Raw genomic sequence first — 22,842 nt, forward strand, 5'->3', positions numbered from 1 at the left:
AACAGGACTCTCTTTACCTTACCTCAGTCTATTTCTCAGAACTACGGGAAGGGGTTTGGGGAAGGGCTTCTCTCTATATAACATGGCTTATATTTTCAAAACCTTCCCTTTCTCCTGTGTTCAAGGCATCTCTCCCAGAATCCCAGGGAAGGTACTGCTCTATCCCTCCTCAGCCTCCAACACTATCAGACCACAGACAGGATTCTTCCTCACATCAGGCTGGCCAGTATGGGCATGAGGAAGGTTGTCCTCCACCCCTGTCTGATGCACACACATACTGCTGAAGTGATATGATCCTTCAATCTAGCATCAGCAATCAGAGCCCAGAAGCCTGAGGGAAATGAATGAGAAGAAAAAGTGTAGGAAAGTTAAAAACATATGACAGCCCAGTAGAAGGTGATTCACTCTCTCCTCTTATTGCAGATTATCTTAGATCCTGGGGCCTGATCAAAGGAGTCATTCTGAGTCCTGCCATCCCAGGAGTGCCTCCTCCTTGTGAGTGTGTGAGACTGTGTGTGTGTGTGTGTGTGTGTGTGTGTGTGAACGTGTGCTCTGCGGTGGCATCATGGAGCATATGAGGAAGCAGAATGTAGGCTCTCATACAAGCTAGAGTTGAAGAAGATGCATGCACACACACTTATACACACATGTGGCCCAGCCCTACAAGGACTGAATGGCCCTACTCACCAGTAAGCGCCTGCAGTAGCCAAAGCGTCTGCTGCCATCTTCCCCAGTCAGCATGAAAGAGAAAGTCTCACTGGAATAGGGAGGGGTCTGGCATCAGGGAAGCATCAGAGGACCCAGGAAATAGCACCCAAGAAGAGGGAATGCCCTCCCAAGGAGGGGTGAAGGGCTAGGTTGCTGTAGAGAGGAGGCTGGGACTTGGGTGTGCCCCATGCAGTTGCCCCTGCTATGGAGGTAAAGGAGATTCTGCCCCTTCCTGCCTCCAGCCAGACCAGGCCAGGCCTCACCTGCTATACTCTGACACAGGAAGCCAGTCCTTGGCATCAGGGAAACAAAACTGGGGAATGGCCTTGAGCCTCTCCTCTGCCTCCCGCATCTGCTTGGTGGGTCGGTCCAGCTATGGGGAGAGAAATATAGGGAGAGATAGACAAGAGAAGATGTGGATCCTGGAGGTGGTGGGGGATGGCTGAGAAGCGTCTCCTCCCCTGAGAGCTCTAGATGGCATCCTACCAACTGGCATGCTTCTGCTTCTCAGCAATCCTGTTCCCATTCCCGATTCTTACAGCGAGGTCTGGGTGTGGGCTGAGTCATCATTTATTCATTCAATATGTGCCAAATGAGCACTTTTCTGTGGCACCTGGCCCTGTGTCATGCTCTGGGGCTACCGATGGAAAACAACATGGGCAAGGTCCCTGTCCCTGCACATTCTAGTCAGGAGGGTGAGATACTCAACAACAAAATTTCAGAGGGTGCTGCAAAGGAAATAAATAGGGAGATATGACAGACAGAACCAGGCAGGGGAAGGGATATCTTAGGTATTTGGAAAGATCTCCTGGAAGAGGTACTATATGGGCAGAGAATGAGGAATGAAAAAGAGCTGGCAGCCATGTGCAGAGCTGAAGAAAGAACATTCCAGGCAGAGGCAGAGAGAAAGGAGGCCAGGTTGGCTAGCTGGTGATGGGCAGAGAAGGTGTGGTAAGAGGGAAGGTAGGTAGGGGATGGGGAGGGACAACTCATTGGTACAGGGTTTCTTTTTGAGGTGATAAAAATGTTCTAATTGTACAACTCTGAATATACTAAAAGTCATTGAACTGTATACTTTAACTGGCTGAATTATACAGTATGTGAATTAGGTCTCAATAAAATGGATTAAAAAAAAAGAAATAAAATAGTAGAAGTACTTGGGGGCCCTTCCTCAGGCCCTTTGCCAACCTTATAAAAAATTTGGATTTCATTCTAAGCATAGTGGGAGGTACTTCTCTCCACCCTCATGCTCTGAACAAGCACTGACCCAAACCCACACCCCCTGAAGCCCTCTGTTCCCTGCTGGCTAGCAGCATCCATGCTCAGGGCTGTCGCAGTGAGGGGGTGACTGCAGCAGGACCAGGATCTCTCTTGCTCCACAGATGGGCCAGGCAGACAGAAGGTGCTAGAGGAGGGGATGGGAGGAGGGAGAGATGGCCTCACCTTGGGAAACTGGTAGGAGACTTCAGGGAGGTAGGTGTTTCGAGATGGCTTCTTCTTGAGGGACACCACCACAAAGTACTCAAAAAGCTCCCGCTCTTGCCACTCGAGCAGTTCCAGCTCCAGGGTCCGATAGCTGGGCGCACGCTTCAGCATCGACTGGATGTGGACTAGGCGCTGTGTGTGGGCTGGGGGCAGGTCACAGGTCAGGGGAGAGGCAGGCTGGACCCTCACAGATTCCACATCAGCCTCCCTCTCAGGCTCTGCCTCTGCGGACCACCTCTAAGTGCGGGAGCCTGGTCTGATGCCCTGTCCAGGCAGGTTTTGGGGGAGAAGTGGCAGGAGCAATGTATCTACGCCTGTGCAAAGGCCCTACCCTGCCTCAGGGAGCTACTACTGGAGCCTCTGGAGGCTGGGCTGGGGCTGGCAAGACTGCTTGAGCCCAGCAAACCCAGGCGTGTATCACTGCGCCTACCTACCTCTGCCTAGTGTCAATATGAGAAAATGTGGACCTCCATGGAGGCTTCATCCTGGACCCCTCTCAAGAGTCCTTGGACCTGGACCCTTTGTCCCAGTTTCCTGACCCAAAGTCCACTTGCCCACATGCCTGGGGGAACCAGTAGAGAAGGAAAGGAAGGAGCTAGGTTCCACATACTATAACCATCCAGGAAAGTCTAGGCAGGTTTCCCAGTAGAGAAAGAACAGACATTTGTCCAAGGCTGCCGGAACAGGAAGTTCCCAAAACCTTTTCAGGGAGGTGGCAGGCCTCCTCTCTATGGATATGGGGGGTGAGTGGCTTTGGGGCCTCCAGAGGACCAGTTTTCCTCAGACCGTGGCACGTTTCTTAAGCCAGAAGAGGTACTTGCAATCTTCTAAACCCACCTCTAAACCTCCAGATTTGCAGCATTTACCAGGGAAATCTAGCACCTAACTCTTGGGGACGACACCTTGTGGAAGTCCAGGTGAAGGGAGCTGTCTGAGTTCAACTTGGCAGGGCTGCCTTGCACGCAGTAGGAGAGGCTCCCCTATAGTTCCTTGCTCTGTTGGCTGCTATCCTGCCTGCCTGTTGCCTCTCCAAAGCAGGCCAAATGGGGACGTTGGAACTATATGTGTAGAGGGAGGGGGGCGAGTCCCTACAGAGAGGGCTGGGAAGGGGTTCCGTGCTCTTGGGGAGCCACACCTCACCTTTGAACCTGTCGTCAGAGTCGCTCTCGCTCTCACTATTCTCATCTGGAAAAGTAACAGCAGGAGTGCACGCTTGCTGAGCCACCGCCCCACAGCCAATGTTCTCCATGCCCCCCTCCCAGCTATCCTCACAAGGGATGGATCATACCTAGTCTGGGCTTCTATGGGCCCAGGGTCCCCTGAGTTCAAACTGAAGGTGCTAACTAATATACAAACCCCTCTCCACCCAATCCTGATCTGGGGAAAGCTGCTGAAGGCCTGAGCTGGAGGCTGAACCAGAAGAGAGGCCTATAGGTCTGGAACACAGGGCTTGCCTCCAGGACGCGAAGATTTGAAATGGGAAACAGACCACAGAGCTCTATAAGCCCGGCCTTTCCTTTTGCCAGAAGCAGATTCCCACACCCACCTCCCTAATCAGGGCCGTGCAGCCCAAAGCCTGAACTAACCCATCCCATGGCTTCCTTCCCTCTTTGGCCCTCCCCTTCTATGTGTTACTTCTTGGCAGGACTCTACCCTCCTAGAAGGCAGCAGAATCCTGTGATCAGCCCAAAGAAGGGTAAATTGAGACAAGTCCGTGCCTCTCCCCATTCCTAACGTCCAAGGGCCCCAGATACCTGAACCAGCTCAGATATCAAGGCCTACCTCTCAGTGATGCTGTCTCAATGCTGGACATAGACAGCTTTTTTAACCTCTTCTTTCCCCTCTTGGCGTTGTAGATGGAGTTAATTCTTTGGACAAGCTGGGTGAGAAAAGCAGGGAGGGTGAGGTAACCCTTGTGAGGTAAGCAGTTGCCCCTACTTCCAAGAAGGCTGATTAGTAGCCCATTCATTCCCTCAGATGCAAGCTTTCTGCCCTCCTGACACTGGGCCCGGTACTGGTCTCCCTGCTGCACTGACCCTGAGTGCAGACTGTCTGGTTGCTCTTTACCTCATCCCCTAACTGGTCTCCTGCCCCAATGTACAACGATGTTAAACTTAGCTCCCTAGAGGAAGGAACTGTGATCAAACTAGACAGGATGGGAGCTTCTGGGTCCCCAGAGTCACTGAACCAAAGGAGACAAAGAGCTCCTCAGACATAATAACAGGAACAAAGATTCGAGCCTTTCCCTCTAGGCTATAACCTGGGGCCCCGACAGGAAGGAGCTAAATTCCCAATATACCCAAGCATTGTTTGCAAGCTAAAAATACCATTTGGCTAAATCCTGCAGCTTTGGGCTGGGGATTTGGGTCTGACTGCCTGTGTGTGCAAATCATTGCTGAAAACTCTCAATTCTGAGAGTCAGAGAAAGGAAGACTCATGTTTGAGTCCTAGGTCCTTCAAAGCCTGGAAGTGTTTAACGTGCAGAGATCTCCAAATGCACACCCCACACTCACTAATGGGGAGTCTCCTAAAGGACTGGTTTCCATTCATCCAATGGCATAGAGTGCTCCCTGGGGGAGAGGCTAGCCTGTCCTTGCCCTAATATCTGTGCACTCATTTATTACTCATTAATGCATCTTTGGTAATAAGATAGAGAATTAACCAGATGAAAGAGAAAGGGCCAGTGTGAGGACCGAGAATTTATTCAAGGAGAATTGAGGAAGTAGCCCCAGATTAGGGAGGGAGGGAGGGAGGGAAGGAAGGAAGGAAGGAAGGAAGGAAGGAAGGAAGGAAGGAAGGAAGGAAGGAAGGAAGGAAGGAAGGAAGGAAGGGAGGGAGGGAGGGAGGGAGGGAAGAGCTGCCCACCTGCCCACCCACCTGCCCAGCCCCTGTTGGCTCCTCTGGGGAGGCTACCTTGGGAATGCGGCGGGCCCTTCGGCTGGACAGCAGCTCACTTGTGGTGCTGAGACTGTCCTCATTAAGGCTAGAGGGTGAAGACGGCAGGCTCAGCTGAGCCAGCAGCAGCATGTCGTCATGGCTGTGCCTTTTGGGTAATCGTGGCAGCCGGTGGCTCTTCCTTTCTGACCAGTTCCCACTGCGCAGGGACTGGCTGTTGGGTTTCAGGGATAGCTGGCATGGGAGAGAAGACATGGGAGAGGGGTTCACCACATGCCTTGGCTGGCATCCCTGGCTCCCCTGAATCCCATCCTGGAATTTCCCTCTGCCTGGGTTTCCTCTTTTAAGACCTCAGCTGCTAATCAGCAGGTCAGGGCTAGATTAGATACATACTTCTACAAAGGAAGCTGAACCACCTCTGCCAGAAAAAAAGAAAGCAGAGGCTAAGAAAACTGGGCTCTCATCTGAGTGAAAAGATAAGGCCAAGCAGGAATTCTGGGGGCTCCTTGTGAGCTTTGGGGCAAGGCTTAGACTTTGCTCATTATTCATCCTGGCTGATGGAGCTAGTCTCCCCCCCACCCCAACCTCCCACCAACCCCGACCCCCCAGTCCAGCCCTAAAAGGCTTCTTTAGCAGGGGTCATAATCCACATGACAGCCTGGTCCTGCTTACTTCTTCCAAGAAAAACAGAAGGGCTCTGGGCTCTCACTATCTATCAAAGCCTGGCAAGGTGGGCCTCATAGCCAGTTGCCTTAACCCAGCTGCCCCTCCCTGGCCCTGATCTACTCTCTCCATCTAGACCAACACTCCTCCCAACAGGGCACCTTACTCTTTGCAGACCCAACTCACTGCTAGAAAGGCAGCACCCCTGCCAACTCGGCCTGCCTCCTACCCACTGTCTGCATCTGGAATTCCCTCTCATCACTCTTCAGTAAGTCCTCCTTCCTCCCGTCCCCCAAGGCCCTCTTCCCACCCAACCAGTCTGGCAACATAAGTTCAGTGGAAGCCTGTTTGAATACAGCACATTAGAAAGGTGACTCTTGTATAAAAATGATTACATCGTTCCAAAACCAGAAGAAATTTCTGTATTCTCTAGCCAATGTTACAAAATATCCAGGTCCCTCCATTTGCAAAGAAAATTCGAATTGCCTGGGTAGGTCCATTCTCCTGCTTCCTGTCCACCCCAGATAAGGCCAGAATGAGCTAGAGTCTAGGGCCTCCTTTGACTCCGTCTTTTTTCTCATTCTGCCTTCTATCAGTCCTTAAAGATTCATTCTTACTTCCTCCAACACAAGTGGCTCCAGGTCTGGTAGACACGCATCTACCTCTCCAAATCTGGTTCTTGGGCCTATGCCTGGCCCCCAAATGCCAGTACTGAGATCATTTCTGCCAGAGCTGCAGAATATCAGGACTCCAACAAGGGCCCCCATCTTTCTGTTACCCACAGAAGGGGAGCAGGAACAATGATAAGACAGGAGGCGGCAGAGGCTCATGCCTTGGTGTTGCAGCTCAGAGCTCAAGCAGTGAAGGGAAGAGCATGGGGCAGGGTGCCCCAAGGGCATGCCTCACTTCCCCCTGAGGATTCTGACATGACATTAGTCCCTGCATGCAGAAGCCTTTCCTGAGGTCACCTCCTTTGTCAAGCACTATGAGGGAAAGAGCGTGAGTGGAAGTGGGCCCAAACCCTGGTGGGACAGGCCTCTCCTGTGGCCCTCGCACTGGCTCAAGTCAGGGCTGCAGTTACCTGAGTGGGTGGGTTGTTGTACTTCCTGTCCTGAGGACCCCACATCCTGTGCAAAGAGTCCAAGGAGTTTTCAGACAGTTGCTGGGATTTTCGTCCTGCTCTTCGGCTCTTCAAGTCCACATCCTCGTATGGATTCTCCTTGGGTAGATCTCCTGCAGAGGGGGAGAAGTTAGAGACGGGGAGAAGGGAAGGAGGAAACACATGCACTCACAAATAAACAAGCAGAATTCCTGTGAACCAAAGAGAATGGCTTCTGCCTGGCCCTTCAGCCCATGAGTCATACAGCTGCCCGTCTGCAGTGGGGAGGCTACAAACAGATCCCGGCTCCAAAACCAGAAGCGAACCCCCCCACCCCCACCCCCACTTCAGCTCAGCCTTGTCTGGCCTCTGCTTTATAAATTCAGAGATTGCACAAGACTGGCTCAGCTACCCCTGCCTGCACCCAGCCAGAGGACAAAGCCAACACCAGGCGTCGTTCCTTGGCTCCAGTTCCTCTGCCGTGAAAGCCCCAGAGATATACAGTTCAAGGTAGGAAAGGCTTTCAGAGGTCACCAGGCTGTCCCATTAGCAATGCTCCCTGGAGACCACTCTACGGGATGGGCATGGAGGAACACTGATGAACTATAAGGAGCAAGGCGCTCCCAGGCTTCCCTCTCAATCACTCTACCGTGCACCGCTCTTTCAGGGCAGGTCTACCATCCGGTCCACAGATAACCCCCACACCAGAACACTGTCAGTCAAGTAGTGAGATTTCAGTAACGATCTGCTCAATGTACTGCTCTCATTACAGTGTCACTCTAATTCCTCTACTGCTGACCTGGAAAAACAGATTGATCTTCACTCCCCTTTTGGAATAAGCCCTCCTGCTATGACATAGGGAGGTGTGAAAGGCCTGACAGCAGCCTGGGCCTAGGGGTGAGGGTGGGGAGTTTTTGCTTTTCAGGACGAATTCTTGAAACCCTGGCAGTAGGCACTGTACTGTCACTACGAGCAAACCTCGGGAAGTTGACAGCACAGTCCCTGCCCATAAAAGCAACTCCTACCCATAGCCATACCTGCCTGCCTCTTTCCCTACAACCATCCCTGGACGTTGCTACACTCCAATAACATCATAAGCCAGGTCAGTCCTGGCTCAAGCCTGCAACGGATCTGTGGCCACTGTGAGTGAATACAGCCCTCTGCTCCTCTTTTCCTTGTCTTTCCATATCCTCCCTGCCACATCAATGCCCCTTTCTGGGACGTGGGACCTAGGCACCAGTGACCAGCATTAGGCTGTGCTGGGGGTAGCATACATGAAGAGAACAGGCCTCACTCCTCTTTTCCCTGGTCAGCACCAGAATGGAGCCTAGTGACTGCTGAGCCCTGCAGATGCCTGGATGTGCCTCACACCCAGGAGGAGTTCAAATACCACTTCTCAGGGAGCAGACAGAATAAAGAGCCATATGACTAGAAACAAGGCCACTGACAGTGTAAGCTTTTCTAGGATGGAACACAAAAGAAAAACTAATCCCTATATGCTTACAGAATTCTCAGTTTCCCCCCAACTGGGGGAATCTACAGTTACCCCCCTCAAAATTCCCCAGACTGGGGGGATCTATTTATTATTATCATGAAAAATCACAATGAATTTAGGAAATGCATTCAACAGAGGTAGGGGGAGGGAAGAGATGTGAAGGAAGGGTGCCATGGGAGCAACGCGAATCTCTTGAACTTGAGTCAAGAATGGGTCAAGAAAGGATTTGGGACTGGATGAAGTGATTCCGAGCACCACGCAGAGTCCCCAGCAATTGAGCGGAGTTTTCCTGTAACACAGTCATGCTATGAATATGACTTGTCTCCATTCCAGAGTCCTGACTAAGCAGAGCTGGCCCAGCAACGCTGCCTCAAGAAGCCAAGTATCAAACCTGGCATCCAGCCTACCCTACTCTAGGCACTTAGAGAAGAGTCAGGAGAGACTCAGTACTTCTTGGTCTCCCTCCAAAATATATTCTGTATTGATGAGGTGGGTGGATCAAGGAATCAAGAATGTCAGGACACAATCTTCCTGATAGTGGGAAACAGGACCAGAGCATCACTGCTCAGATGGGGGCAGGAAGAACATTTATTCCAAGCTCATCAAATCCAAACTGCCTTGACCTGGATGACCAGCCAAAGTCCTTATCATCATCCCTCAAACCAACAGGATGACCTTGTCTCAAGTCCTTTAGATCAGAGTTTCTCAAATTACTGACATTTGGGGCTGGGAAATTCTTGTTGTGGTGGTAGCCTTTCCTGTGCATTTGTAGGATGTTCAGCAGCAACCCTGGCCTCAATCCACTAGATGACAGTAGCACCACCTCTGTTGTAATAACCAGAAATGTCTCCAGACACTCTCAAATGTCCCCTGAGCAGATGGATAAATGCACGGATGGGTGAATGGATGGATGAATGTATGGAACGAAGGAGGGAGGGAGGGAGGGAGGGAGGGAAGGAAGGAAGGAAGGAAGGAAGGAAGGAAGGAAGGAAGGAAGGAAGGAAGGAAGGAAGGATGGGTGGATGGTTGAAATTACTCCCCTGCCCCATTAAGAATGACTGCTTTAGACAGATGTTTCTAAACTTCCTAATAGATTCTGAGTGCCATGACATGACTCCCAACACAAACCCTCTTTCCTCCATCCTTCCCTCATTCCTTTCTTCTCCCTCTCACCTTCCTTCTCTTCCTTCTTTCTTCCCCAAGAGTCAGAGCCTTGAAAACTGATATAAAATCCAAAGCTCTAAGAAATAGATATAAGGGACTGAGGTCCAGGGAAGTAATAGAAGTACAATGTTGATACACATCAGTGACAAGAAAACAGTTGGGAACACCAGGGTCTCAATACTAGTATTGCCTCTGGAAACAAAATTTCAGGAAAGCCTCAATGCCCCTCCTGTCTTCCCAGCCTTAACACCAGCTTCTTTCTTCTTCAGCAATGCTTAAAATCCTCTCTGATATAAGCAGGCCACTAATCCCTTCTCCAGGAAATGACTGCTGGCCCAAGCCCTGCCTCCCCACCCTTAGCTGGGCCTTCACAGCCCTAGTTCACCTGCTACTCTTGACTTCCAAGACTGTTCCTGGCCACTGTTTTGGAACTGTCTCAGGGGACATACCCCCAGTCATTTTTTCCAGGGACTAAGGGTGCCCAGGGGATGGGAATATGCAGAGACCAAGCAGGCCCTGAGTAGAACCACACCTGAACCTGCCAAGAGAAAATTAACCCCGAAGCAATGGCTCAGAATTGGGAGAGGAGGAGGGTTGGGGAAAAGGGCTCCGAACTCCCTCTGGGGAAACAAGACAACAGCAAGGCTGGAGAAGCTACAGCTGAGTGAGTATGGGAAAGATTTAGCAGGGGCATGGGTGGGAGACAGGAAGCCGGGCAGACACCAGACTTTTACCTGCATTCCCACTCACACAGCTTCCTCAAGGGTGGTCCGCACCACAATGCCCTAGGAGTGGGAAAAGAGGTAGGCCCTCTTCCCCAGAAGCCTGGACCTGAGCAGCCCCATCACATCAAGCCCAGCTGGGGAAGCCAGAGGTCTCAGCCCTTCCCAGCTTTGCTGATGAGATATGGAACAAGGGCATCGCCAAGAACTTCTGCTTTGCACTGTTTTAAAGGGGCTTGTCAGAGACCAAACTTATCACACTGATCCTCTCAAAGGAAGAAACCCACCCCACCCACCCAGCCCTGCCCCCATTTCTCCCCACAGCAACTTTGGTTATTAACCACATGTACCAAACAGCACTCACTCAACACACACACACACACACACACACACACACACACACACACACACACACACACTGGAAGAACCAGTTAGGGACAAAATGTGTGTGAATATGCATAGGCACTGAGAATTTCTCCCAACACAATCCTAAGCTTCCTGACCACACCCTGATTAGGGCCCAGTCTACAGCTTCCCTGTCAAAACCTCTCCTGGTTTGAACCAGCTGTTTCTCCTGGTTCTCAGCTTCTTCCCCTCCTTCCCAAGGTGGAGAGAGGGCCAGGATAAAGGCCCAAATCCCCCACAACACACTCTGGGTTGCAGCCTCAATGCTGTTAGGTGCCCTATGTTCCTTACTACCTTCCTGCCTGGGGACAAATAAGAAGGCAGAAAGAACAGAGGTTCAAAACGCTTTGCAGTCAGGCTAACTGGCTCTGTCCCCAGCTCCCATCCCGTTCAAGTTCCTGGAAACTCTCCCTCAGCCCCAACTAGCTGATGGGAGTGGGAACCTCTGCAGGAATGCAGTCCAGGCTCCCTGGTCAGGCGCCGAGGCCACTCCACATAACTCCCTAACAAGCTGCTTCCTTGGGTGCATTTTTAAGTGTCAGGCTCAAAATGCAAATGATTATAAGGCTTTGTAGAATAGCAGCATCTTCAGGGGCAGATGTCAAATTGGACAGGCGAGAATTAACAGCCCCAGAAAGCAACAAGACAGTAACTTTATTTTTGAACCCCTCTATTGCAAATTAGCAGGATAAACCTCAGCCTGTTTTAGAATATCCCACCACAGGTCCCCAGGCATCATGCCTGGTGTGGGCAGGAGGCCAGCAAATTCCCTGAGGCCCCTCATTCAAATCCACTGCTCACAGAGAAGACATGTTAGTTTCTGGGCCAACTGATACTCAACCTCTAACAGACCAGAAACTCCAATCCAATCAACTGGTCCCCAAGATGGAGATTTAACGTGAGTGCTCCCTGCCCCCCGCCGGCCCCATTATCACACACCCAAAACAAAGCTTTGTCTGTCACTGTGCAAGCAAGGCAACATAAGAGTTCGTTAATCCAAACAGAACCAGAAACGACCTTAACCTCATAGAGCACAGGCTGGGCCAAGAACAGAGAGAAGGCTCCTGGGAAGTCCTAGGCACTGGTCAATCCCAGGCAAAAGTGAAACTGACATTCAGAGTTCAGCAACAAAGGCCCTGGTGAAGCCTCTGGGGGGAGGGGGGGGGGTCCAAATTCTTGGGCCTGTCTCCGGGGAAGGAGAAGGGGATAAATCAACCAGAATCTGAGAGAGATATTCTCTCTTGTACTTCCCTCTAGCCTCCCTGGTCAAGTCTAGAAATTCAGACAGCACTGTTGTGGGGGATACAAAGGAGGAAGCCATATCCAGGGCACTGAACTAACTACACCCACACCCCACAAAGCAGAAGCAAAACCCAGGTGTCTGGGTCACTCCCCTGCCTTCCCTCTAACACTTTCCTGAGTACTCCTCCCGTACTCTCTGCATAATGCTCCAAAGATCCAGAAGCCAGGTGAGCAGCTAAGGAATACACCCTAACTCCAACCTCATCCCATACCAGCCCTTACCCCCAGCTCTAACTCACACATTCAAGAAGCATCCAAGCTGCTCCTATATTTCTTTGCCTCCTCATACAACATCCCAAAGTGGCAGTAAGTCCCCTCTACTAAGTGAAGAGACTGAGACCCAGACATACTTGCCTCTCTCTCCCTCTTCTCCCTAACCTGACCTAAGAAGGCCCAGAGAACAGTTCTGTTTCCTAGGACAGTGCCCCTCAGATTCTCATCTCCCCCTGTACCACCAGATATGGTCCCCAAACAAGCCCAGACAGAGCCTTGGATCATGGAACTCTGCACAGGGAGAGATGGTTGAAGCATCCCTTTCTCTTATTTCAGTTCAGCTGATACAAAACATTTCCCCACCTGAAATGACAGGACAGCACAGAAAGGCTGCAAAGCCTTCTCAGAGAAGAGGATCACAGTGTGGGCAGTGCCTGGTCTACTGGGGGAAGGGAGTTAAGAACCATAGCCTCCTTGGCCCACTGCAGCAGCCACACTGGGTGCTCTGGAGGGCCCTGGGCAGCAATAACACATTCTGGTTTCTTCTAAACTAGAGGAAACAGAAATGTATCCTGAAACTGGAGTGGGGAGGAAGATGGGGATATGGAGCTGATCCCCACAGGTCTTGACCTCAACTCTGGGTGACTATATGTACAATGTTTTTTCCCAGGGTTAAGAGAAAAGGCCTCCCTCCCTAAACCCTTTTGCTATTCTAGGGACCTCAATCCCACAGTATTCCTGTTATGACCTAATTTTGGATGGCTATATACTATACATTCTGCTCCTGGGGAAGCAGTGCCTATGTGGATCCAAGCACTGCTGCTATTTCCCCAGAAATGCTGGCCCAGCAAGTTATCAGGAGAAAACTATGAAACTGGTGGCAAAGATCAAATGAGGGAATAGACGACCCCCTCTTCCCAAGATTCTCTAGTCTTAGGAGAATCTGGAGGGTTCTCCATTAGGGCCGTTTTTCTCTCTAATATGTTAACTAAGAACTTGCAAGGGTCTCCAGCCTCAAGGCCTAACACAGAGATGAGACAGAGCCAGAGATGAGAGAGGAGGGGTCAAGTGCATAAGCACACTGCTTCTCTTGAGTGACACTCACACACACTTTACTCCAACAAAACTGAAGCCCCACTAAAGAGAATGAGACCAGGATTCAAATGAAAGCCCAAAATAAACCCAACGCAGCCTAGACTACCGGTTTTTTGTTGACCCTGGAACACAAGTTTGCCAACACCAAGTCCTCCCAGTTGTTGAAGGACAATTCTCCATGGTATTTTACATTTCTGACTTTTGAGCAAGGGGAAGGACCTATCCAGACTGTCTTTTCAAAGATGTATAGCAAACAACCTCAGAAGGTAGAGATAGTGCCTTCCTCCAGGGCAGAGGCAGGTTTGTTTCCTGGCCAGAATAATAAAAACAAGACCTCCTTGTGGGGCAAAGGTTGGGCATGTTTGCTAGCCACCCCCTGGAAAGACTGGGGTTCCTTCAGCCTGAAGTTCCTCCTGGTACACAGACCCACATGTAAGTGCAGTTTCAACCTGGACCTCCTCCACACTGCCTCAGGGGACCTGGGAGCAAGGGGACCCATGTGCTGCCTGCTGTGCCATGAGTAATAAATCCTTTGACTGTGATTCAAGAGTCTTGTGTCTTCGGCCAGCATCTGTGAAGCCAGGGAAGGCTAAACTTGTTAGTATGCAAGCAGAATAAAATCCCAGATGCTTTCTTGACACCATTTACTTTAAGAGAAAGTAGAAGAGATATATATTAAGCTGTGCTAGGTACTCTGATATACATTTTATCTCATTGAATCCTAACAATAATCCTTTGAGGTATTATTATTATTATTATTGTTGTTGTTGTTATTAACGTATCATCATCATCACATTATAAGAGGAAACAGGCCTCAGAAACGTGATTTGCCTAAGATTACACAGCTAAGGAAGGACACACAGCTAAGGAAGCCTTCTGAAAATAAAAGGAATGATATGGTTTTCCCCTTACTGTGGTCCCAGAAGCCCTTTCAGTTTCAGTTCATTCAAGGTCAGGCTTTAATATCTTAGCTGCTCAGTCTTTTCCAAGATGCTTCCCCTGATGCCCATTTTCTTGAGAAGTTCCAGAAGCTGGGCCATGTCTGCCCCCAGTGAATGAAGTGGAACCTGGGAGTGTCCCTCCTGTTCCTGTTCCGCAGCCCCCAGAGATAAGCCAGCCCACCACCTCTACCACAGCTTACCCACAATATCTTCATAGGCATTTTCTTCTAAAGTGCTTTTGGATCCAAACTTGGGTTGGCTCTCAGTACCATTCTCAGTGGGAGAAGAGGGGTACAGGGACTGGAGACTGGATGCATCCTCAAACTCAAAGGATTTTCTGTGGATAACAAGAGCATGGGTCATTTCAGCAGAACTAGATTCCAACCGCCTCACTGGGGGAATGGCCATGGGGGCAACAGCAAAGACCAGAGGTCCTCCTCACAAACCAGCTACCAAGCAATGTATCAAAGTGGATCCAAACTTACCATTCAAATGAGAAGATAAATGGTCTGAGAGACCCCAGCCTCGGTGCCTGCTAATCATACCAGTAACAAATCCCACAGCTAAAAAGGGTGCGATGTGTCAGATGCTATGTCAAACACCTTGCTCATGGACCTCATTAATCTTCACAATGCTGCTACTAGCTATTGTGCCATTTTATGAATGAGGAGATGGAGGCTCAGGGAGATGAAGTGACAAGTGGCCGGACTCACCGAGGCTGTCTGACTCCAGGGTCTGAGCTTTTGACCTGGGCCTCCAAGCCCCGGAGCCTATCATCCTTGCGAAGTATCTGCCAGTACCACAAAATGGAGTGCCTGTTCAGCCTCTGGAGCCTCCATTATGCCCGCATCCTAGCAAGCGCTCCTGCTCTGAACAGGTAGTAAGGGCTCAACAGTGGATGGGTGATGCCCAGGGCTGTTTGGGGGTCAGGGAATCAGGTGGTGATAGGTGCATCGTTAGAAGAGGAAGGGCTGAGACCTCCAAACAAATCATACCATTTCTGAGGTGGACCAAGGAGGGCAATTTGCAGCCAGAAGCTACTTCCAAGACCCAGCTTCCCTTGAGCTAGTCAGCTGCTCCTTTCCATACTGCAAATAGCCATCCCCTCTACTACAGAATTTCAAAACCACGGCTTGTTAGCTCCTCAGACAGCTTGAGCCCACAGTACTCTCTACTCCTCTCCTCCGTTATCTAAGACTTGACCCTAGCTGCGTCCTCTCCCTCTCCAAGGCAGGTCCCAGCAGACTCCTGGGGAGGGGGGAGAAAGGAAAGATACTGACTGAAGACCTCCTCCCATCCATTAACACCTCCCTCTTCTTTTGGTTACCATTAGATATTTCAGCCTTTCTCTCTTGTTTAATGAACAACTTCTCAGAGTCTTGGGGTGCAAGTCAAGGACTAAAGGTGTCCTAACAGCCACATTCTGTTCTCAGCTTGCCTAGCTATCCTGTAGCATTTGACACAGCTGAACACTCTACACCGGCACCCTCCTCCCTTCACCTCCATGACACAGTCAACAGCTTCTTTGGCAATTAGTTTTCAGGTTCATGTGAGGGATATACCTTTTCCACTTGCCTTTTAAATGCCAGAGTCTCTCAGAGTTCTGTCTTCAGGATTCTTTCTCTTACTCTGTGCTCTCCGGGAGCCAAATACTGATGGCCATTGCTATATCTACCATTCCTACTATGATGGCTCCCAAGTCTGTCTCTGACCTAGACTTCTGACCCAGTTAAATATCCAATGATTAAGTGCAGTGGTTCCTGAATGTTGGCTCACAGATACTGGCGGTCTGAGATCAAGCTTTCATTAACATATATACTGTGAGGTCAACATCTTTTGCAGATAGTTCTCAAATATACAGATATACAAATCATGTTCAGCCAAATTACCCTTGAAAATCCCTCAGGAAGATACCACATTGAAGACCAACACACACTGTCTTTAATTAAGACTAATATAGTCAGTTTCTCCACAGATTTATTTTTAACAGATTTCTTTCTTTTTTTTTTTTTTTGGTTGAATACCAAAAGAAATACTTGGTTGGTATTTTTTAAATAAAAAATTGTTAAATATAAGAATCATGCCTGACACAACCGAAACAAACTTACCATCTCATGCTCCTCCAGGGAATATGCCACTGTGTGAATAGGCAAATAAAAGAACTTATACTTTTTGAATGGTCTCTCTTTTTTTCCAAGAGCACAGATTTTTTAATTTGCTATGTTAATTATTATGTGAAGTGACTCCACCATATATGGTATATGTGTGTATATATATTATATATAAATGTAACATGTACAGGAGTATGTGTTAAACCTTCGGGCTGATATACTCTCCCACATCCCCTTTTCCACCTAGCTAACTGCTTTTTTGTTCTTCTAAATTTAGCTCAACAACTCCCTCTATAAGGAGGCTTCCCGCACTCCCCTGTCTAATTTAGCTGCCTCTTCCTCTGGGTCTCTGTAGCATCCTACACTGACATGGATCGTGTCACATAGAGCATCTAGGATTTATCTGTGATCTACCTCCTGTACCACATCAAGAATGGAAGAATAGAAGAACCGTATCTTATTTGACCCTGTGTCCCCTCATCCAGTACAAGGTTTAGTGCATGGCAGGCTCTAGATGGGTATTTATAGAAATGGATAAATCAGAACAAAGCAAACACTCCTGGCAGGCTGTTAAAGTCTTGAGAGCCAGTAAGCATGTTGGGGTAAGCCAAAACATAGGATTACCCTTAGCCCAGGGCTCTTCTGGCCCATGCACCTGAAACTTTCTGATGTCTTCCTCTCATGGCTGAGCAGTTATCTATATGATGGTATCCCTGAATGATATGCTGGGTGTAGCCTGAAGTATTAGGCCCGACTGAAGAACCCCGAGAAGTAAAATAAGCCCAAATGCCATCTGACTTTGGGTTAGAAGAGAAAGGCAGTGAGGGAGAAGCAGACAGGCCTTTCTAAGGAGGCGGGCTCCCGCCTACCCCAATTCAGAGAATAAGGTGTCTGTCAACTTTCACAACCCTAGCAGCTCCAGTGCCCAGTCAGTCACTATAACTGTGGAGACAGCCCAAGTAGTCCAGGGTCAAGAATGCTGAGACTGAGCAGGAAGCTAATGACAGTGTCAGGACAGGCCATTCTTGAACATGGCCAAAAAACCAGTAAAATATTCTTTGACACCTTTTTCCATCAGTCTCCCCTTTCATGATCCAAGGATCTCCTCTTCCTAAAGGCCCAGGATCCCTAAATGGCCAGGCAGCCCTCAGGAGAGAGAAAATCATCTTAAATGTATTGATGCTACTATGTTAATGGCAACATGCAGTATTCAGATAATGATTCCCTCAAGGAAATAAGTTTCTAATGCTGGCATTTCAGGTAGTCATGAGACTAAGATCCTACGTTCCTCAAAGGACTGCCCATTCTATCTAAAAGTAAGGTGGTCCTACCTTTCCCACAAGGACCAAAGCAGTTCCAACAAGGCTCAAGACGTAGCCCAACTCTCCCCCCAAGGCCAAATCCAGCCCACACCTTCAGTAGACAGCATTTGGAAGAAGCATTTTCATCCTCCCACTCACGTTTATGTATCCTTATCCTGCAAGAGCAGAACAATTTCTTTTTCACCTAATTCATGTCACCACCTGACAATTACTCACTGCTTCAGGATCCATGAAGCACTTCTGACTGTGACCCACAACTACAGTCTGCTTTCGCATCTTCCATCGAAAAGAAAGCCACAGTACCCGGCTGTGAAGACACTGGAGGAACATTCGTTACCTGCTCTGGGACTTGCGGTGACCACGTGTGTCCTTCTTGGGTCTCCGGGTGACTGGTGGGGCTGGGGTGGAGGGCAGGGGGGGTGGAGCAGCAGGTGTGGGCGAAGGAGGTAGACCATTGCTTGGCTTACTCTTGGGATTCTTGTCAGCCTCATATTCAAAGGTGCGCTTGGGTTTGGGAACAGGGTTCACAGCGGGATCAAGGGAGCTCTTTGATGGCAGCAGCTGGGAGCTCAGGCTATTTCCCGGGGTCCCTGGCTTAGTGGAGCCACTGCCTTCTCTCTCCAGGGGTGGGCCTGCCTCCACCCCAACTCCAGCCACTCCTCCTGCCCGGTTGCCAGTGCTCACACTCGTGCTCCCTGTCAGTTCCTCCAAGGTTCCCAAGGTCCCAGTCTTCCTTTTCCCTCGGTCTACACTGTAGCAGCTGCTGGGGAGCTGGGGGAGTCCCCGGCCTGGCTGCTCCTTCAGGGCCTGTTCAATTTTCTGGATCCGACTCAGCACTGCTGAGCTCTCTTTCCTACTGCCATGCCCCCTGAGGAAGGCACTGGGCTCACTCCAGCCTGCCCGTCTCTCTAGCCGGTAGAAAGAGTCCCGGACAGGGAGCGCCTCTCCCTCCTCCTCGGTCTCAGGGTAGGAACACTCTGAGAAGGTCCTGCTCATCCTCCGGAGGCCCTTGAAATCAAAGGTTTTTTCTGAGCTGCAGGGGGATGGCGCCACGCTGGGACAGCCTTCACTGACCGCCCACTCGCCCCCAGAGCCCTCCCGCTTCTCCCCACACATGCTCATCCTGGGCGAAGCCTCTCGGCGACCCTCCCATGCTGAGATCTTCTCCCGGATGCCCAGGCTATGGGCACGGTTGCCAGTGCGGTTCAGAAAGGAGCTCCGTGAGCTGGTTCCCGGCCCCAGGGATGGGGTGCTCTGGGCAAGGGGGAGGCAAGCAGCTACTCCCTCTACATCCTGGGCTGCCCCTTGGACATTCTCCTTCTGGTCCTCTCTCTTGCACACTGAAGGGCTTCTGTCCAAATAACTGAAGTTGGTGGCCTTGAGAGGACAGATGGGTGGTGAAGTGTCTGGGGAGTGAGCTTGAGGATTTGGGGGTGAAAGATCACGGGGGTGCCAGTCCTTGAGGAGCAGCCGGGAGCTGGAGCGGCTTGGGTACCTGCAGGCTGACGTTTCACTATCACTGAATGGGTAGATGGGACTCCTTGGTGGGGAGAGAACTGGAGGTGGAGAGACTGACTGAGACCTAAAACCAACAAAAACAAAAACAAAAACAAAAGGAAAAGAAGAGAAAATGGCAGTGAGTGGCCCGACAACCAGAGGTATGGTGTTACATTTGTAGAGAGCTAAGTAACTCTTTCCTACAGGACGTTCAAGCTCAAAGTACTCTATTCAAGTAATACACCCCCAAAGCCATCCTCAAGGAAAGGAACAGCTCCTTATCCACAGCAGGCCAAACTCAATGGGTCTCTCTGCCCAGTTCAAGCCCAGAGACCCTGAGTACCATCTGGAGCAGAAGCCAGCTCTGTGTCAGGTGAGAGGATCCCCAGAATCTACATCTGCCAACTAGAGCACAGTAATGCCAGTGGTGTCTGCAAAATATTTAGCAATCGGCCCTCTGAAAGACAAAGCACAGATCTGTAATGTTTGCCAACTTCCATGGTATAAATATTCCTATTGTGGCTCATTTTAAGCTACCAACATGACCTCACTGAATGTGACATTGGGAAGAAATGCTAGTGATCAGTTCTCAGGAGCTGCTAGAAAGCATCTCCAGCACACTACTTCCTGCAGTGCCCCAAATATACACCCAAGTGCTTAGATCTGTCTCTTTAACAAAGCCCTGTCTCCCCTGAGACTTCTGTTACCACCACAACATATGCAGCTCAGCTTGAGTCCTGACCAGAATTCAGATCTCTGAAGGTCTCAAAAGGATCAGAAGGGTCCCTCAAGAAAGAGTCCTCTTGGCCCTGTCAGTGAGGACGCCCATGGGGAAAGGAGGCCAGCTCCTCAGGCAGCTCTACCTTCCAGCGGTGGCATCCCTTCAAACAAGCACTGGCCACTTCTAGCTCTAAATCCACACATAGATCTTATCAGATATGAGGAATAGTTCTAAATAATACATACTGTTAACTCATTTAGTCTTCACAAAAACTCTATATAATAATTATTGTTTATTATTATCTTCATTTTACAAATGAAAAACACTGAAGCCCAGAAAGGCTAAATATCTCATCCAAGGCCCCTCAGCTAGTGAGGAGGGAAGCCAGGACAGGAATTTACAGTATATGATGTGGCCCCCACTGAAGACGAAGCAGTGGCCTCTGCCATATTTGTCAACTGCCTAGGCTCCAGGACATAACTCGGCAGGAACCGTCACAGCACTGGGCACAGCCCTGTCTCAAACAGTGCATTTATAAGGATCAGAGACCTCTTCCCCTCAAGACCTCTAGACCTCTCCCCTACTAGACCACGATTTCTTCCAGGTGGAAGGACACATCCTCAGTATCTGTAAGGTGCTCAGTGAATGAAGGACAAATAAAGAAACAAAAAGGTAAAGGTGAGCTTATTGACAAGAACCATGAGAGGACTATCTTTTCAGTTCACTGTCAACTTCCAGCCTTCTTCTCAAACAATTTTAGTTCAAAGACAGCAGGGTTTTTGCCAACACCACATACTACAAAGGCCTACCTGACCCTAACACCATGGGCCTTAAAGCCGGGCAATAGCCTCATAGGCTCCAGAGTCCCATGCCATCCACAGGAAGGCAGCCAGCTGCCCTCAAGCCAGTCTGCTGTCACTGCTTGCTCACACACAGAAAACCGTAGCTTGGGTGAGTCAGGGATTGGCCGACAATTCCCTGTTGGGTCATAGCCTCTGGCTGCCCCCGATCAACAGGAAACCTCAACATGCTTAAGTTGTTTTTAAAAGGGCAAGTCAAACAAGAGCCATCCCACGTGTACATGGGCACAGATGAGAGAAATTCAGTGCCCAGCCAAGCCAATGACCAAAGAGACTCTGCTCAGTAAGGACGTGTGAAAAGAATAAGCCTCAGCGCTCCCTAGAGTAGGCAGCAGCAGGGCAATGTGCCAAGCTTGAGCCTGGGGAGATCCCAACCTACTCACAATCGAGGGAGGCCTGAAGTCCCTCATTTATTTCACAGAACCATGGATACAGAAGGCCATCAGTCCAGCCCTGTAAGCCAGTAAAGTCTGGACTACACAAAGGATTCTGTTTCAGCTATTTTCAATTGGAGGTGGGAGAAGATGCCTTGAATAGAAAACAACTTTAATTTGTGTTTTTTCATTCAACAAATACTTAGTGAGCATCTACTATGGACCAGGCTCTGCTCTAGGTGCTAGATATAAGAATAAACAAAAGGGGCGCCTGGGTGGCTCAGTCGGTTAAGCGGCCGACTTAGGCTCAGGTCATGATCTCGCGGTCCGTGAGTTCGAACACCGTGTCGGGCTCTGTGCTGACAGCTCAGAGCCTGGAGCCTGTTTCAGATTCTGTGTCTCCCTCTCTCTGACCCTCCTCTGTTCATGCTCTGTCTCTCCCTGTCTCAAAAATAAATAAAACGTTAAAAAAAAAAAAAAAAGAATAAACAAAAGAGACAAAAATTCATGTCCTTATGAAGTTTAAAATCTAGTGGGAGATGACAGGCATCTAATGAGACTCAGAATCTCTTAGGAAGCCTTTTGATTATGCCTCATTGCTCCAGACATTTTGATATGCTCCCTTAGAGATGCGTCTCCTCAAACTCCCAAGATGAGAAGTCATCAGGCCATGAAGCCACTGTACTTATGGGGAGTAGATGTGTGTGGCACAGTTCCCACAGGTGGGAAAGAAATAGGGTAAGGATCTCTGGTCTGATTCCAGCATGATTTCACAACAAATGGCTCCCTAACTTCCCGTAGTAGTTCCAGCATGGAGAAATCTCCACAAAGCAAGAAATTCTCTCAATGCCTAAATGCCTACCCTGCTGTAACTAAAGTTTAGTTTCCCTCCTCTCATGAATCATCAAATAGAGAAGAGACTGACCCTTGCCTTTAAAGGTCCTGGTCTCTGTATCATTGCTGAGCTGTGGCCAGAGCTACAGGTATTCCTTGCACAGCCTCACACACAGGCCAGGCCCCAAGTGCTGTATCACCTTGGGATGAAAAAAGGGGCCTGGAGCCCAGGCATCTCCAGGTTCATCACTCACTCCAGGGTTCTAGGAATAAATTTGTAAACAATATAGACAAGCCCTTGCCTTCATGCCATTCTCACTTAACTCTCCCTGTTTCTAATTCTACCTTTTTAGGAATGTGACCTTGGGCAAAGCTGCTCACTCTGAGCTTCCAGTTTCAACCCCTCAAAACTGATCCAACTACGTCATTGGGTTGTCATAATGGGCAAATGAGACTATGGATGTGAGCTGATATTGTACACTGTAACTCACTATGACTGTAATTATCGTTAGTATTAAGTTTTTCACTTAATGGTTATGCTAGGCCAGTTGTTCTCAACAGAGGGTAAGAACATTAGAAAGCCTTAGGGTTCACATTTCAGCATAGCCACTACCAAGTTACATGACTTTCAGCAAATGACTTCAACTCTTTAAACCTTAGTATCTTGATCTGTAAAATGGAAGTTAAAAAAGCACACATCTCTGGGGATTATTGTAAGGAATAGAGACAATATATGTCAAGTGTTGAGCTCAGTGGCTAACACATAGCAATCAATCTTAGCCTGATAATAACTAATATTAATGAGGGGCTCAGCACTCAGAACAATTGCTTGGCAAACTTTTTCAAAGAGCTTACCTTTGTTCTTAGATTCTAAACATCTGGGGTGAAAGGGGAGGGAAGTAAATTAAAAATGGCTGTAAATCTTTTGCAGCTCAT

General features: G+C 49.3%; 1 protein-coding gene across 11 annotated transcripts in view; it reads right to left on the bottom strand.

The window, feature by feature from the left end:
* The window catches only part of DENND2B (DENN domain containing 2B), a 178,454-nt gene that overhangs the window by 15,425 nt on the left and 140,187 nt on the right, over window positions 1-22,842 (bottom strand). For 9 of the 11 annotated variants that reach the window (XM_058688157.1, XM_058688156.1, XM_058688161.1 and 6 more), the window contains 9 exons: window positions 17,958-19,202; window positions 14,388-14,524; window positions 6,833-6,984; window positions 5,107-5,322; window positions 3,976-4,072; window positions 3,334-3,378; window positions 2,152-2,336; window positions 972-1,081; window positions 688-757 (listed from right to left, as the gene is read on the bottom strand). In XM_058688157.1, coding sequence (XP_058544140.1) covers window positions 688-757; window positions 972-1,081; window positions 2,152-2,336; window positions 3,334-3,378; window positions 3,976-4,072; window positions 5,107-5,322; window positions 6,833-6,984; window positions 14,388-14,524; window positions 17,958-19,202 — 2,257 coding nt within the window. The remainder of the gene's footprint in view (window positions 1-687; window positions 758-971; window positions 1,082-2,151; window positions 2,337-3,333; window positions 3,379-3,975; window positions 4,073-5,106; window positions 5,323-6,832; window positions 6,985-14,387; window positions 14,525-17,957; window positions 19,203-22,842) is intronic. The other 2 variants (XM_058688164.1, XM_058688165.1) reach the window with 2 other exon arrangements.

This window comes from Neofelis nebulosa, chromosome 10 (assembly GCF_028018385.1).
Source record: "Neofelis nebulosa isolate mNeoNeb1 chromosome 10, mNeoNeb1.pri, whole genome shotgun sequence".
In the NCBI taxonomy this organism is placed as follows: domain Eukaryota; kingdom Metazoa; phylum Chordata; class Mammalia; order Carnivora; family Felidae; genus Neofelis; species Neofelis nebulosa.